The 17,500-nt window shown below is 34.5% G+C and overlaps 1 protein-coding gene across 4 annotated transcripts in view; it reads right to left on the reverse strand.

The window, feature by feature from the left end:
* Positions 1-5,370: 5,370 nt before the first annotated feature.
* The window catches only part of LOC125035838 (protein CASC3-like), a 19,261-nt gene continuing 7,131 nt past the window's right edge, over positions 5,371-17,500 (reverse strand). For 2 of the 4 annotated variants that reach the window (XM_047628103.1, XM_047628104.1), the window contains exons 2-10: positions 15,333-15,452; positions 15,041-15,153; positions 14,693-14,887; positions 14,321-14,601; positions 13,847-14,015; positions 13,186-13,379; positions 9,130-9,369; positions 7,796-8,262; positions 5,371-6,341 (exon numbers count right to left, since the gene is read on the reverse strand). In XM_047628103.1, the coding sequence (XP_047484059.1) occupies positions 5,718-6,341; positions 7,796-8,262; positions 9,130-9,369; positions 13,186-13,379; positions 13,847-14,015; positions 14,321-14,601; positions 14,693-14,887; positions 15,041-15,153; positions 15,333-15,452 (2,403 nt within the window). In that variant the 3' untranslated portion in view covers positions 5,371-5,717. The remainder of the gene's footprint in view (positions 6,342-7,795; positions 8,263-9,129; positions 9,370-13,185; positions 13,380-13,846; positions 14,016-14,320; positions 14,602-14,692; positions 14,888-15,040; positions 15,154-15,332; positions 15,453-17,500) is intronic. The other 2 variants (XM_047628105.1, XM_047628106.1) reach the window with 2 other exon arrangements.

Raw genomic sequence — 17,500 nt, forward strand, 5'->3', positions numbered from 1 at the left:
GAAAGAAGAGGTTGTCAGTTGAAGAGGTATGGATTCCGTGTGGACAGAGCAGGATAGTAGGATATGTGGGACTGAGAGAGGAAAATTGCATGAGGAGCACAAGAGGTGGGTTGGAACATGACCTAAGGTATGAATCTGTGAGGCGGGTGTGACTTGTTTGTAAACGGGCAAGGGCAGTTTCCCAGCGTCTGTTCAGATGGTGTGGTGCCGACCAAGGAGAGGCACGAGGTTTAATGGTTTGTAGTTTATTGGTGGTCAGACCTGATCAGAAAGATTGCCAATGGTTATAGAGGCATGTTTTCAAGTGAGGGTAGCAGTCGGTGGCTGGGATGTGTGAAAAGCGGGGTTGGCGAGTTGTTTTCATTGACGGGGATCCCGACATGGCTGGGTATCAAGCAAAATTTAACTGTTTACTGTCGTGTAGACAGATAAAACAACTAATCCTGTATTTACGGACTATAGGGTTGACAGGGTGTATGGACTGTATGAGTGATATTGAGTTGCACGGGTCAGTAAAGATGGTGAAGGATGAATAAGAGATGGAAGACATGCGTTATAAAGCGAAGAGGAAAGTATATAATTCTGTTGTAAGAACGCTCGATTCAGGCGGAAGGGGAAAATTGTATATGTGAGAGGGCAAGACTACAGCGAAACCAGAACCCGAGGTGGGTTTGGAAGGGCCTTGCTCGAAAATGTCATTGCGTGGTGAATAAAAAGACTAGCAATTAGAGAAGTTGATTCCTATTTTAGAGTGTTTCAAGTAATCATATCTTATAATGTAGTTCACTGCCATACAATCATATTGATGCCACTGAAACAACGGAAAAAAGAGAGAAAATTTAAATAGAATCAGAGAAAATAAGTGGATCTTATAACATTCAGTTTCAGTGTGCTTTTTTCCGAACATAGAAACGCGTAACATAGACGCGTTAAAAGGCTCCATAATGTCATGCTTTGTTTGCAATTTCCCATCTAAAGATTATGCGCTAGAATTATTGGCGAAAAATTATCTAAAATCCAATTGTTGAGACATTTCTGGACACTTTAAAATTTTGGTTGATTCCAAAAGTCGTCTTCCGTAGAAAAGTAAAACAAAAAAAAATGGCCAATGTGAAATCTTTCGCAAAGAATTTTCCTAAAATGTGTTTTCCACAATAACAAAAACAGAATAGGACACCCTCATTCTCAAAAGGATAACTGAGATCCTAGTCGAAAATGTCTACACTGTAGCTGTCCCATTTTCATCATTTTGCATGAATTATCTAAATACATCAAAGTGACGACAGCACATCGTGGTAAACCCATGCTTGAAACTAACCATGTACCACAAGTGCCCACTGGCGATTGCTGTTTACGTTTTAAACCCGAATTTGTTATATAATATATATAAAATCGGGTTATCAATTTTTCTACTAAAAAATGGACGGCAACCCATATTTCCTCTCTCGACAGTTTGCTGAATTAGTTGTACTTAAGGGAACGAATATATTTCACAGAAATTTGTTTTGGTAGTAGCAGTGGCATGGACTGCGTTAAGTGCTTTGGAAAAAATGCAAAGTCTGCTATTTTACCCATTTAAGATAATTTCGAGACTGATAACAAAACTACTTATGTATAAATAAACAAAAGAACTCTCTTCTTATAAACTTTTTACTGTCGATGGTTCTTGAAATTCTTATAAATGTATTGAAATTTTAAATGTATTTTGCTTTTTAATCTCCTACAGGTATGTGATGTTCAGCATGTGTAACTGCTAAAGTAAAAATAACTACTTATCTCTTTTATTAATAACCAATACTCTTACAGATATCATATGTTAATTCATTCATGCATTTCTGTGTAAATATTATTTGCAAGCACCTTTATTGTTGAATACTCTATGAGTTCTTTCAGTTAATGTAAGCATCTACAGTTTAAACTATTTACAATCTTCTTATATACTAATTGTAATCACTTTATAATTGAAAGTTTGCTAAGCTTTTTTGCAAACATGATACTAAATGCACAAACAATACTTTATGGAATTCCACACACACAAAATTCCCTCGTATGCATGCACATCATATTTCACACTGGAATTAATAATGCCATGGTAATTAAGTTCTGAATTTAAATGCAATTTCAAAGAATATAACTGTTTATTCAAAAAACAGGTTTGGGTCATTCCATCATACAGTTTATGAAAAAAAAATCTTTCCTTTGCTTCAAAAACAATGAAATCATACCTTATCATCAAATAATAGCTCTTTGCTTCAAGGAACCCTCCATAGGAACCATGTAACATTAAGAATTATATTAGAGGCACAAGTAAATAAGTATGCAATACCTAAAAAAAACAAGTACTGGGGTAATTTTTTCAGGTGTAAATATAAAGAATTATGATTCGGCAGACAAAAAACAACATTTTTAATAACATTTCAGTCTGAAGTACATTAGACAAAAGTAGAAAAAAAATTACCTAAGATAAAAAAATAAACAAAAATTAAAATACGATAACAAGAACCTATATTTAGCTGACAAAGATATACATATTGTGGTGATACATCATGGCTGATGAACAACCAATTTTTTAAGAAAGTACTGTTAATATGGTAGTCTGAAAAGGTGAATGGGGCATATAAAAAAGACACCTAACTGTCATATGAGATTTTTTTAGATGATATTTAAAAAAAATGCAAACACCTTGAATAACAAGCTTCAAGCTTCATAATGAATTAAATGAACATTGTATCATGCATGTCAACACAAAGGGACCTAACCTACGAATCTGATTAATAATGATTTCATTCAGGGTACTGAAAGAATTATGTAAAGTTTATCTGAATTAAATATCCGAGAGACATGCAGAAAACTAGAAAACTTGTAGTTGTTAAATACAATTAAAATTATTACACAGAGGGAAGTGGGAGGGAGGGAAGGGGTACAGAGAGGGAAGGGGTACAGAGAGGGAAGGGGTACAGAGAGGGAAGGGGTACAGAGAGGGAAGGGGTACAGAGAGGGAAGGGGTACAGAGAGGGGAGGGACAGAGGGAAGGGGTACAGAGAGGGGAGGGAGGAGGGGGAGGGGGGGAGGGAGGGAGGGAGGGAGGGAGGGAGGAGGGAGGGAGGGAGGGAGGGAGGGAGGGAGGGAGGGAGGGAGGGAGGGAGGGAGGGAGGGAGGAGGAGCGAGGGAGGGAGGAGGAGCGAGGGAGGGAAGGAAGCGAGGAAGGAAGGAAGGAAGCAAGGAAGGAAGGAAGGAAGGAAGCAAGGAAGGAAGGAAGGAAGCGAGCGAGGAAGGAAGGAAGGAAGCGAGGCAGGAAGAAAGGAAGGAAGCGAGGCAGGAAGAAAGGAAGGAAGCGAGGAGGGAGGGAGGGAGGGAGGGAGGAGGAAGGAGGAAGGAAGGAAGGGAAGGAAGGAAGGAAGGAAGGAAGGAAGGAAGGAAGGAAGGAAGGAAGGAAGGAAGGAAGGAAGGAAGGAAGGAAGGAAGGAAGGAAGGAAGGAAGGAAGGAAGGAAGGAAGGAAGGAAGGAAGGAAGGAAGGAAGGAAGGAAGGAAGGAAGGAAGGAAGGAAGGAAGGAAGGAAGGAAGGAAGGAAGGAAGGAAGGAAGGAAGGAAGGAAGGAAGGAAGGAAGGAAGGAAGGAAGGGAAGGGAAGGGAAGGAAAGAAGCAAGGAAAGGAGGGAGGGAGAAGATAAAGAGCAAGAGAAAGGGAGAATAAGAAGGAATGAGAGCATGACAAAATGAGAGCAAGGGATAATGAGAGAGAATAAGACAATAAGAGAATGAGAGAGAGAGAGAGAGAGAGAGAGAGAGAGAGAGAGAGAGAGAGAGAGAGAGAGAGAGAGAGAGAGAGAGAGAGAGAGAGAGAGAGAGAGAGAGATAGAGAGAGAGATAGAGAGAGAGAGAAAGAGAAGGAAGGAAGAATGGAAGAAAGCAAGAAAGGGAGAAAGAAAGAAAGAAAGAAAGAAAAAGAAAAACATTAATTGCTTGCTCATTAAAAAAAATAATTAAAAATAAATACTTTTGTCTTTTACTGACACCATTTAAATAGCTGCTATTTGCTTAATGAGGTAGAGTAAGTAACCCCTTATTACAAAGTTATGAATCCTCTATAGTACAGATGGTAAGACTACATAACAATGAGAGCAGATCAAAGGTGATCAGAAAAATTAAGTCGGTCTTTCAAACACTGTGTTTACAAATTGTGGCTAGGATTAATGTGTATACTTTCTCATGTTGTGTAAAAAATATTTTTTCCACAGTGCATACATTCCAATTACTAATTCTAAAAGCAAATTGATAATATACAAATGGAAATTACCATCCACACATTAGATTAGCAGCCAATTCACATTACATTTTCTCATTTGTAAGATTGTAAAGTGATTAGATCTTATTTTTATTGCAATAAAGAAAGAAATAAGCTTGCAATGTATTTACATACCATTATGGCATTTTGCATCCAACCCCTGTTTTAAGGGCCCAATAAAAATATACTTCTGATAATCTCGAGTATTTTACCACAAGTTCATTTTTTTGCCTATCAAGAGATGTCAGAACTGTAACCAAGAGTAAGAATCCGTGTTGTTGCATGAGACACAAAAATTGAATGGGAATTAAGCAATACATTTATGTATCGTAATCATATCTCAATAAGATAATAGCAAATTAATGTCTCATGCAAGTTATGCAACAGATACCAAGTATTACGAAATTAATAATATCGAGTTGTCATAAAAAAGAAAAACCTTGTATATAAATTTGAATGTTATAAATATCAAATTGATTGAAATATGGGTAATAATGATTAAGTATAAAAAAATGTCCTTACTTTAAAAGAGTAAATACTTCTAAGCTGCCAAAAATGTACAGCTCAGATTATATCATTATCCATGTCCTTCCAGGACATAATAAAAAAAATCTAAATTCCCTATTTTTTTAATTCTACCAACTAACTTAACTTTGTACAAAATATATACTACATATACAATAATACCGCTCAGGCAACTAAACATTCACATGTTCTCACACAAAACCACACACAAAATCATACGCAAAACCCATACTTCCCATGTACACACACGTACACCTACATACTCACAAGTGTATCATTATCCAACATTAAATGATAGTTTCCCCACATAGTATCATTATAGTCAATCATGCAGCATTTAAGGCTTCGAGGCTTTACATAACCTATTCCTCGATCAGATATATGATTTTACCTCCACTGAAGATGCTCCTCTTAAGGCCCTCTCTATTTCTTTTCCCCTCAAGTACATTTTTCAACCCTGTGAGGCATCTTTGCAAATGCAAAAAAAAATCTTTGCATGCCATCTTAAAAATCATACAAAGGAATACTGAAAAATAGGATTCACAAAAGTAAAAATTAAAAAACTGAAGAATTTTTAATCCTTTAAAATATGTATATTTTGACATACATATGACCCATCTACCCGAGCTCGAGGATCTAGACGTACAAAGATACATTATGCGGCTAACATCATTATGCATACATTAAATGCAAACAATTACCAAATTTAACCAAACTAACAATTTATAAAGCTATAGCATATATAAAATGTACTGTCTGAAGCTGATTTTTTAGCTTTTTTATTGCCTACATCAAGGAAATGTCTGACTGGATGACAAGTCTCAAATTTCATAACTCAGATAACAGGTAATAAATATCTGCCAGTCAATTAATAACACACAATATACACTAAAAACATTACATAACATTAAGAAGCTGCTACTGCTGTATCTGGTGTTTCTGATACTGCTGGCGGTGATTGTAATTCTTCACTGGATGCCTTCTGTTCTGCTGGTTTCGATTCAACGACTGGTGCCTGTACTTCCTTCTCAGGAACAGTTGCAGTTTCCGGAGTATCTACAGATGGCTTTGCTTCAGAAGATTCTTGTATTGTAGTGGCTACCTCTGGTTCACTTTCTTTAAGATGATTATCTACAGTTTTTGAACTTATCTCTTCTTTGGTGTCCATTTCCTGGTCTTTAGAAGCCTCAGATGAGGAAACAATGGGCTCCATTTTCTCTACACTTGCTGCCTCCTCTTGAACCTTCTCAGGCTCTTGATAACTCTCCTTGGGGTTCTCCCCTTCCTGGTTTGACACCTCAGGGTTCAACTCTTGTTCTGAATGTTCTGGGCCCTGCTCATCTTGTCTAGTTCCTGCTGCAGAATCTTGAGCTGCACCTCCTTCCTTTCTGCTTTCCCTCTCCGGGGGTGGAACAATTGGGATAGCAGCCTTCGGTCTCTTCTGCAGAGGCAAGTTGATCCTAGGAAGATGTTGCTGACTCTGGGTGTTGTAGTAGGTGACACCATTACTGTAGATTTCACCTGGCTGGGCCTGGAAAAAAAGGGGGGGGGAGGAAAACATGACTGAGTTTAGATGTATCTAATTCATTGCAAAGAAAAATTAATTCAATCTTCTTCCTATTTTCTTTATCTATAATGAAACCCATCCATTTGGAAGTGCATGGAGAAAGACAAACTCTCACAAATTAGGATCACATGGCTATTTCAGTTCAACAGTTATGCCAATTAAATATATATAATTGTTTGCAAAAAATAACTTCAAGTGTATAGCACAAGGCCATAGTAGATTTACAGGAGAGTAATGCTTCATATATTTCTTGGAGTCAGGTATACAAAACATAAATCAAATAATATTTGTTATTAGAAATGTATATGATGATCATCTATTCTGATCTTCAGTTTCTCCAAATGTCTTATATACTTCAAAACTTTACTATTACTATTTCCTCTACAACCTGTAAATAAGGATGGATAATAAAACAGGAGAATTTGTTTATATTAATAAATCAAATAGAATTAGGAGACCCTTGCAGCTCAAGCAAAACCACACACAAGCCAACAAAAGTAGCAGCATTAAGGTTATCCTCCTGAAGTAACTTACAGTAACAACACCGCAGGGATTTGAGGCAGTGACAATAAACACAAACACACACAGACACACTAATCAAATCATTAACTCCTAGTTAATACAAACTAGTGACTATAGAAATAACCTTGACACTACCTACCTCAAGCCTGCTACATCCATTATGTTCCATCATAGCACTCCAATATCTAGCCTACACTGCTCCCAGATGCATTATCAGAGGAACTTGCCCATAAATCCAAAACTAATGCTGGTTACATCAACAAGAGTCCTGTTGCTCTCCTCTCCAGAAATAAATTCAATATCCCTGCTCTATTTGCTTCTTTGTGTAATCTGTATCAATGCTGCTTTTAAAAAAAAATGGACTTCACTCTCCTCTTGCATGACAAAGTAAATGCTAGTAATTCTACCATGTTCAAATTTGTTAATTTGCTGAACCTGTTTTGTTACTGAAACTTATACATTTTTAAATAATATAAATGGCATCTTTCATTGTATCTTCATTCATACTAACCAAAGTGCAATTTTAGGATAAACTTTCTTCTCCCTATCTTAATTTAATTACATCTCCAGTAACAATTAGCATGTGTACCTCTAATTCTATACAAATTCCTTACTCTTGAAAAGAGCTCAAACAACAAAAGGTTTGTTGAAAAGTTTTCTAAGTCTTCTAAATTCATATCTCTCCTTCCAGTTACAAGTCAAAATGCAAGAAATAAATAATGTAAATTCATTCAGATATACCATGAAATAATCCTAATTACCCAGAACTATCTCACTCAACCACTTGTAAACTCAACTAGATCAGTTTAAAAAAAAATAATAAATAAATAAAGTGCCTATTACAAGACTTACAAGTAATCATGTGTGTAGTGAAAACAGTAAAATGCACAACTTACCACTGTGCCTGGGGTGAAGCCCTGGAATGGCGGGAACTGAGGTGGGTGGGGGCCAGCTAACGGAGCAGCTCCTGGGAGAGGGCCAGGGTGGGGGCCAGGGTGTGCTCCATAGTTAATCATGTTCTCAGGGGGTAAGAATGGCGGGCCAGTGACAGGAGGGCCTGGCACTGGAGGTGCACCCACCGGAGGAGCACCGAGGGGTGGCGGCGCGCCCACAGGAGGTCCAGCGACGGGCGGTGCGACTGGAGGGCCATAGAGGTGCGGTGATTGTGTGACCGGCGGGAACGGACGAGGTGCCGGTGGTCTCCCCAGGAAAGGCTCTGGAGGGAAGGTGGGTGGGGATGTAAAGGCTGGAGGAACAAAGGAGGGAGGAGCACCACCTAAGGGCATTTGGGAGTGAGGTGATGTAACTGAGTGGCTGGTTGACGGGTTTCCACTTCCTCCCTCATACACTCCACCCTGATAGCCTAAAAAATTGAAAAGCCAAACATGAACAACTATTCAAGGCTTGTGAATTTCTGTCTCCCATAATCTCCACTGTACAATGAGGCCAATTAACCCAATGGCGCCGGGTATAGCAAATTAAAAAAAACTCTACGCTCTGGCGAACGGCGGCAGCGCGCCGACTCTGAGCGCGTGATATCGGTACAACAAGCCGAATCATTGCCTCGGGGCGTTTTGGCGCGGCGCCGCTGCGGACAGCCGCATGCCTCACATCGTGCGTATTGTTATGACGGCAATAGCCGTGACCCGTCGCCATTGGGTTAACCTAAGCAAAATCTAAACTAATTAAAACTGTGCATATAAACCCTTTAAAATATCCAATATACCACTTTTACCTATACTTTAATAATTTCAATTCCACAAAAAATTGGGTAGCTCCATTTCTTGTTATAAGTAAGACACAGTATATTAGCAGAGGTTATTTGACACTGCCATATGTTAATGTAAGTTTTAGGAAAGGTTGTCAACTCGTTTAGGTCGAACAAGAACCAAGACAAGGTGTTCTGTACTCATAGTTCAATATCTGGAAAATCGAAGATTGCCCCTGAATTTGTAAAAATACAAAAAAAAAATAATAATAAAAAATATGTTGAGCCTCATTTTCTCCAAGAACTCGCACACTAAAAACAACTATAAAACAAAAGGTTTAAAATTAATGTAAAAAAAATTAACTTGTCTTAAGCAAATTAAGTCTTTCTAATCACATTCTAAGGTAAAAATGGTATACAGAGATAATAGTCTCCTTCAGGAATCCCACCTAGGACTTTGGTCATAACCTCTAATGAAAAGGTGACTCAATACCTAATCACAGGTGCTACAAAAACTCCTACCAGGTTCCATTGCAGGATCAATGTAGTTGGGCTGCTGCTGGAAGGGAGGCACAGGCTGGTCTGGGATGGAACGCTGTCTCTGAGATGAGTATCGCTTCGGTCTAGAGGCTGACCCATCACCTCCGGGAGATGCATTGCCACCCCTGTTCCCTCTGCCTTGCGCATTTGCAGCTGCTGCTGCAGATTCCTGAAGGCGTGGTGGTACCATGTTGCGTCTATTATCCGAATTTCCTCCTCCTCCTGAAGACGGAAAATACAAATGGTAGAGCTATAAAGCTTGTAAGGCCTTTTACTGTAGTTTTTTTTATTTTTATATAAAGATAAATGCTTAGTAATCCTAGCATATCTGAATCTTCCCCCCAAATCTATCAAGAACTGATTCCCTAAAAGGTTTGGCATTAAAATCATTAACATCTTTATCATCATGAGGATACACACACACACATTATATATATATATATATATATATATATATATATATATATATATATATATATATATATATATATATAGATATAGATATGTATTTTTTTTTATATATATAATACTTATATTATACGTAACATACATGTACATTATATATTTATGTATATATATTTATGTATATATATTTATGTATATATATTTATGTATATATATATATATATATATATATATATATATATATATATATATGTGTGTGTGTGTGTGTGTGTGTGTGTACATGTATGTTACATATAATATAAGTATTATATATATATATATATATATATATATATATATATATATATAAAAAAATACATATATATATATATATATAAATATATATATATATATATATATATATATATATATATATATATATATATATATATATGTACATGTATGTTACATATAATATAAGTATTATATATATAAGAAAAAAAAAAAAAAAAAAAAAAAAAAAAAAAAAAAAAAAAAAAAATATATATATATATATATATATATATATATATATATATATATATATATATATATTATATGTTACATATAATATAAGTATTATATATATAAAAAACAAAAAAATATATATATTATATATATATTTATATATTTATATATATAATACTTATATTATATGTAACATACATGTACATGTACATATATATATATATATATATATATATATATATATATATATATATATATATATATATATATATATGTACATGTATGTTACATATAATATAAGTATTATATATATAAATATATAAATATATATATAATATATATATCTATGTGTAATATATATATTTAATATATGTATTATATATATGTATATATATATACATATATATTTATATATATATATATATATATATATATATATATATATATATATTATATGTTACATATAATATAAGTATTATATATATAAAAAACAAAAAAATATATATATTATATATATATTTATATATTTATATATATAATACTTATATTATATGTAACATACATGTACATATATATATATATATATATATATATATATATATATATATATATATATATATATATGTACATGTATGTTACATATAATATAAGTATTATATATATAAATATATAAATATATATATAATATATATATTTTTTTGTTTTTTATATATATAATACTTATATTATATGTAACATATAATATATATATATATAAATATATATGTATATATATACATATATATAATACATATATTAAATATATATATTACACATAGATATATAAATATATATATACAAAAACATATATATATACATATATACATATAAATACATATGCATATGCATATATATATACATATATACCTATACATACATATATATACATATGCATATATAAACATTCATATATACATATATATAAACATGCATATATACATATACATATACATATATACTTATGTACAAATATATATATAGATATAGGTATACATAGAATATATACATATATATAAATATAGGTATACATATATACATACAAGTATGCATAGATACACATATATACATACATACAAATTTACATTTATACATATATATATAAGTATATATACATTTATACATATGAATATATTTATACATACATATATATAAATTTATACATATGTACATATACACAAATATATCTACATTTGTACATATATACATATTCATATATATACATATATATACATATATAAAAATATAAATATACATGCAATACACTAATATACATGTAATACATATATATATACTTATAATACATATATATACATATATGCATGCATATTCATTTATATAAACACATATACAAATATATACATATATATATAAATATATATACATATATATAAATATATATACATATATATAAATATACATATATACATACACCCATATATATATAAATATATGCATACATATACTATATACATATATATACATACACCCATATATATAATATATATATATATATATATATATATATATATATATATATGCATACATATACTATATACATATATATACATAATATATATACAAATACATATATATCCATACATATACTTACATATATATATATATATATATATATATACATATACATACTGATGGAGGGATGTACATATAAATACATATATACAAATTATATATACACATACATATACATAAATATATAAACATTTACATATAAACACATATACGTATATATACATAGACATTTATAGACATATTAGACATATATATATACATTCATACATATATATATACATACATACATACATACATACATACATACATACATACATATATACATATATACATATACACATATACACATATATACATATATACATATATACATATATACATATATACATATATACATATATACATATATACATATATACATATATACATATATACATATATACATATATACATATATACATATATACATATATACATACATACATACATACATACATACATACATACATGTATACATGTATACATACATACATACATACATACATACATACATATATACATATATATACATACATACATACATACATACATACATACATACATACACACATACACACATACACACATACACACATACACACATACACACATACACACATACATACACACACACACACACACACACACACACACACACACACACACACACACACACACACACACACACACACACACACACACACACACACATATATACATTTAAATACATGTATATATTGAAGTGAGCTCTGTCTTAAGCACGTTGGAGTGGGTGTTCACATTTCTTGGACAAATGCATATTTGTCTGGATAATCTTTAAAATTCATGTGAGGCATCATTGTTAGTTGTAATATATAATACTAGTTTTTGTTTTGGTATCATCTTTCCCTCTCTAGCTAGGGTAAAAGATTAACATAGCAGTGCTGCTTTTGGCAGGTATTTTTATCTTGGTTCCCTTCACAGATGGGAAAGTATCCTGCTGTGTAAAGGGATCCCCTAGACATTCTTAACTCGTGTGACTGCCACTTAACCCATACAGAGTAGATTTTCTTCCTTCTCTGAGTCCAATGAATATACAGGTATAGGATCCTGTGTGTGGAAATAGCATCTTCCCTGGGGCCAGCCCTCTTCCAGTTATGGCTCATGGACATTACATTCCACACTCTTTTATCAATGGAAATAATGTAAAAGCTCCTTCCTAAATACCAAGTAAGTCTAATCACCCTCCTAGAGGTTTGTGCACTCATGGTGAGTCTTTCCCATAGACCCAGTCATCACCCAAATGCTCATGATGGTAAGTTGATGTCACCCAGACACATTGCCAAACTTTTCCATGACAGCATGGTCATGTCACTTGCCTCTCAAGCCAATTTTTTTTCATGACATGATGGTCACCTCATCCTGATCATAGGGGTTAGAAGGAGAATCACTTGGTGGCACCAATGAATATTTTAAAAACATTCAACCAATCCACCAAAGGCATTCATTCATTAAAGGGTAAAGAGGAAGGCTGATATATATATATATATAGTTACTTACTGTTTTTGCCTCTGAATTGTTCTTCACGATTTTGTGCACTAACACTAATATTCTTCATATCCACTGTTATTTCCTCCATTTCTCTTGGGCCATGAGATGGGTGCTGCTGCGGTGGTCTCTGCTGGTGTCCACCCCTGCCTCCACGACCAGCAGGTCTGTTTTCTTGATAATTGTGACTTCGCTCATCGTTATGCCTGGAAGGACAATACAAATTTTTATTTCAAAGTAAAGGATGAGTCACCTTTGAAAGAACTTCTTAAATCTGCGACCGTATCACAAACTCTGGAAAATTTTAAGCTGAGCTCCATATTGCTATTGTTAAATAAGAGTGTCATCTAAATCTAGCAAATTCTTCCATGGAATTTGCATATGAATGCAAAAAGCACACCAGTTGTGTGTATTTTCTATGTGGCTATAAATAGCAGAGGTAGTTGTTCAGTCTGGAATCCCTTTTTCTTCAAGGAAAGTTTCCTCTCTCTCTTCCCTTCCAATGGAGATTATATTTTGTAAATCGCTGGTTAACTATCCTGAAAATTCAACAATAACATGCCTTTTTGCCTGAACTTTTCCACAAGAGTGAACAATGAAATTGTGTGTACCTAAGGTGAAAGTGGAAGAGTAAAAGAGAAAATATTTACTCTTTCTACTGTCACAACCTTACCTATTATTGCCTCTTCCTGCCCCACGTCCTCGCCCTCTGCCACCTCTGCCCCTTCCTGGGTTTTCCATCCTAACATCCTGGACTTGTGGACTTGCAATTGAATTCTTCTGATGATGCTGCTGTTGAGGAGACTGGTGAGGCTGCAGCTGTTTATGGCCATCAGTGTTGCCTAGGAATGACACAGTATGCATTTTAGTAACAGACTAAAACATATCATTAAGACTTAGAATCAAATCAAATGGGATCAGTGAATATTCCTTCAAACTATCCATTCCTAAAAAAAGACTTCATGTAGTTCTGTCTATTCCTATCAAGACTAAGTAATAACAGAAAGTTTACTCACTACACTTAATAATATATCAAATGCATCTTTAGACTAAAAAGTTGCTACAAAATAAAGAGATTCTCAAAACTAATAAACTATATCAAAATATTTGAAAATCTATATGCAGCACTTTCTCTCAGGAGACTTACCTAATATTTGGTCATCATGAATTGGTCTTTGCTGGTCAGTTCTTGGGGACTCTGAATTGGGAATATTTTGTTCAGCTTGGGGATCATCCATTAACTGTTTAGAGTTCTGTAAGGAGGAGTTCAAAGCTGGAAATTCTTCATCATTCTCTAAAGTCTTCCTACTTCCCGTCCAAGACCTGTTTCCTCCTCTTCCAATACCTCCTCGAACAGTGCCTCCTCGTGTGGGCTTTGCATATGCATCAAGATCCTCCCAGTTGCGAGTATATTTATTAGGGCCACGTCTGGTAGGGAAAAATGTGTGCATAAGTTACTGAAGAACCTAATAATACAATGAACTTACACCATAAAAGAAAATAAAAAATGCCATCCTACCCGTATCTCCTCCTGCGACGAGCACGTGGGGGGCCCTCTTCATTGCGAATGTCATACCCATATATAGCTATAAGTTCCTCCCTGGATTTTGGAGCTTGATCAAATTCATTAAACTTGTCATGATTCCATCTGTCGTCTTCCTTCCACACCTTCTTCTTGCCGATTTCCTTCTTGACAACCGGTTCTTCTGGGACACTATTCGAGAAAATGGTTTCTTATTTTTGGAGGAACAGCGCTTCTCTATAATACTTTTGAATACTTCTACTCATTCTTCCATTTGACTACCAAATATGAGTTCAACTACTTTCTCATATAGGCTGATAACAAATAATTTTTAAAAAGTCTTACGGTTTTTCTGCATCATCTTCTGCTGTTCGGTCATCGTGCTCATAGAATGTTCCCTTCTTTGGGATGTACTGGGGATTTTTACGATCTTCATCATCATCAAGTGGTTTGTTGTCCTTGTAAAAAGAAAATGACTCAAGTTACAAAACGATAAATATAAAGACAATTTTTTTACAAACAGCACTCTGATTATATATTTCTTTCTCAATTACAGGCCCATAGCCACATTTATTAAAATCAGTATCAATATATGAGCATCTCAGAGCACAAAACACAAGTCTTCTTTGGCTCTTACCTCTCCCGGCACCCCTAATCCATCAGGCATGAGGATGAGTTCGTCGTCATCTTCCTCTTCCTCATCTCCCAGTTCCTCCTCATCTGCACTCTCATATTCACTATCTCCACCATCACTTCCCTGGAAAATAAGACATTTTCAAATCGATGCAATGATCATAATCCACAGACACACCTAGATATATTCCAGTTTATTATGAAGACCTGACAAATTACTTCATTAGCACCCAGTGAAACAAGGGAAATTCTTCCTCAGTATTCTTTACTATTTACAAAGATGGTTCTCTGCCTAATTAAGCTGAATTGCACATAGCACATCATGGAAGGAAAGATGGATGGATGGATGGATGGATGGAAGGAAGGAAGGAAGGAAGGAAGGAAGGAAGGAAGGAAGGAAGGAAGGAAGGAAGGAAGGAAGGAAGGAAGGAAGGAAGGAAGGAAGGAAGGAAGGAAGGAAGGAAGGAAGGATGGATGGATGGATGGATGGATGGATGGATGGATGGATGGAAGGAAGGAAGGAAGGAAGGAAGGAAGGAAGGAAGGAAGGAAGGAAGGAAGGAAGGAAGGGAAGGATGGATGGATGGATGGATGGATGGATGGATGGATGGATAGATGGGTGGATGGATGGATGGATGGATGGATGGATGGATGGATGGATGGATGGATGGATGGATGGATGGATGGATGGATGGATGGATGGATGGATGGATGGATGGATAGATGGATGGGATGGATGGATGGATGGATGGATGGATGGATGGATGGATGGATGGATGGATGGATGGATGGAAGGATGGATGGACACAAACAGACTGGTGGTTCATAAAAGGAAAGTAAATTGATGGAAATCCAGACATAGACTCGGAGTTGGATGAATCCATAGGTGGACAACTAAAGGATGGACATGAAAAAAACATTGACATAATTTAATACATATATAGATAGATAAATAAATAAATACTCTATAAATTGCTGATAAGATTTGAAAGTGAATGACTGTACTGGAGAATGTACTAATGAAAAGAATACTTCTTAATGAGGTATCTTAACATTTTCAATATGCCTAAATGAATAAGATCATCATCTTGAAATATAAACTAACTAATTCATCTTGCAACTAAAACAAAACACCACTAACATGACCAAGGTCCAATGCCTGCTAAACACCTTTACACAGAATCTGGTAGAATCTGGCAACTTTTAGAAAGCAGCACTTGTAGAAAGTGAAACTAACGTGACACACTTTTTCCAGAAACCTTCCAGGGTGTCAACTGTGCTTTTCTGGATAAGAGATTAGAGATTATCTACCACAGGCATCCTTCTCCTTCTTAGGAAAATATTCTGGCCGACTGTGCCTAAGCCTACAAAAGTCTGTTTTTCTTTTTCTTTTTCTCTGTCTCCTTTTTCTCTTGACATTTCCTATAATCACCAAGATTAAATGTTATGCTGTTGGAGACATTTTAATGAAATGTCATGTGGTATATGATCTGTTAAAAGAAAAAGTAATTGCCAGCACTTGACAAAGATTTTTCTTTTTCACTAAATGTCACAAGACATGTTATACATGTAACCCTGATTAATCCAGATGGAAACCTGAGAGTGGGAAGTCTATGAAACAGAAAGTGATGTCCCCCAATCAAGGCTGGTCACCTCACCCAAGGTTACCAACCCACCTCAAACCTTGCCTCCAGCTGTTAACCAAGACCTCACACACAACCCGTTCTGGTGTATACATACTAGATAGTTGCTTGTCCACCTGCTTGACATTGTTTTGCTATTTCTCTGATTTTTTCTTTTAAATGCTTCTACAGATGTGTTTTTTTTTCAATATGTGAGACATAGATAAGAACATCTGATGCTGAGAAACTATTCACACTCAGTATGCTACCATTTCATCTATACTAGTATTTTTTTACTCTTATGATATTGCACTGCACATAAACCTACCAACTAAAATCACTTCCATTTTACACATTCATCTTCATCCCTCCTCTCTTCTAATAATTCCTTACTTGAAAATACCCATATATTTCGTAAAAGATTACAAAAACAATAATGCACTTTAACACACATTCAGAGAACAACTACACACACAACACACTGAGCACACAGAATGAAATCTTACTCAATCACCATCAATGAGCCAATAAATGCATGGATTCAAAGAAC

The sequence above is a fragment of the Penaeus chinensis genome, chromosome 20 (assembly GCF_019202785.1).
Source record: "Penaeus chinensis breed Huanghai No. 1 chromosome 20, ASM1920278v2, whole genome shotgun sequence".
Classification (NCBI taxonomy): Eukaryota; Metazoa; Arthropoda; class Malacostraca; order Decapoda; family Penaeidae; genus Penaeus; species Penaeus chinensis.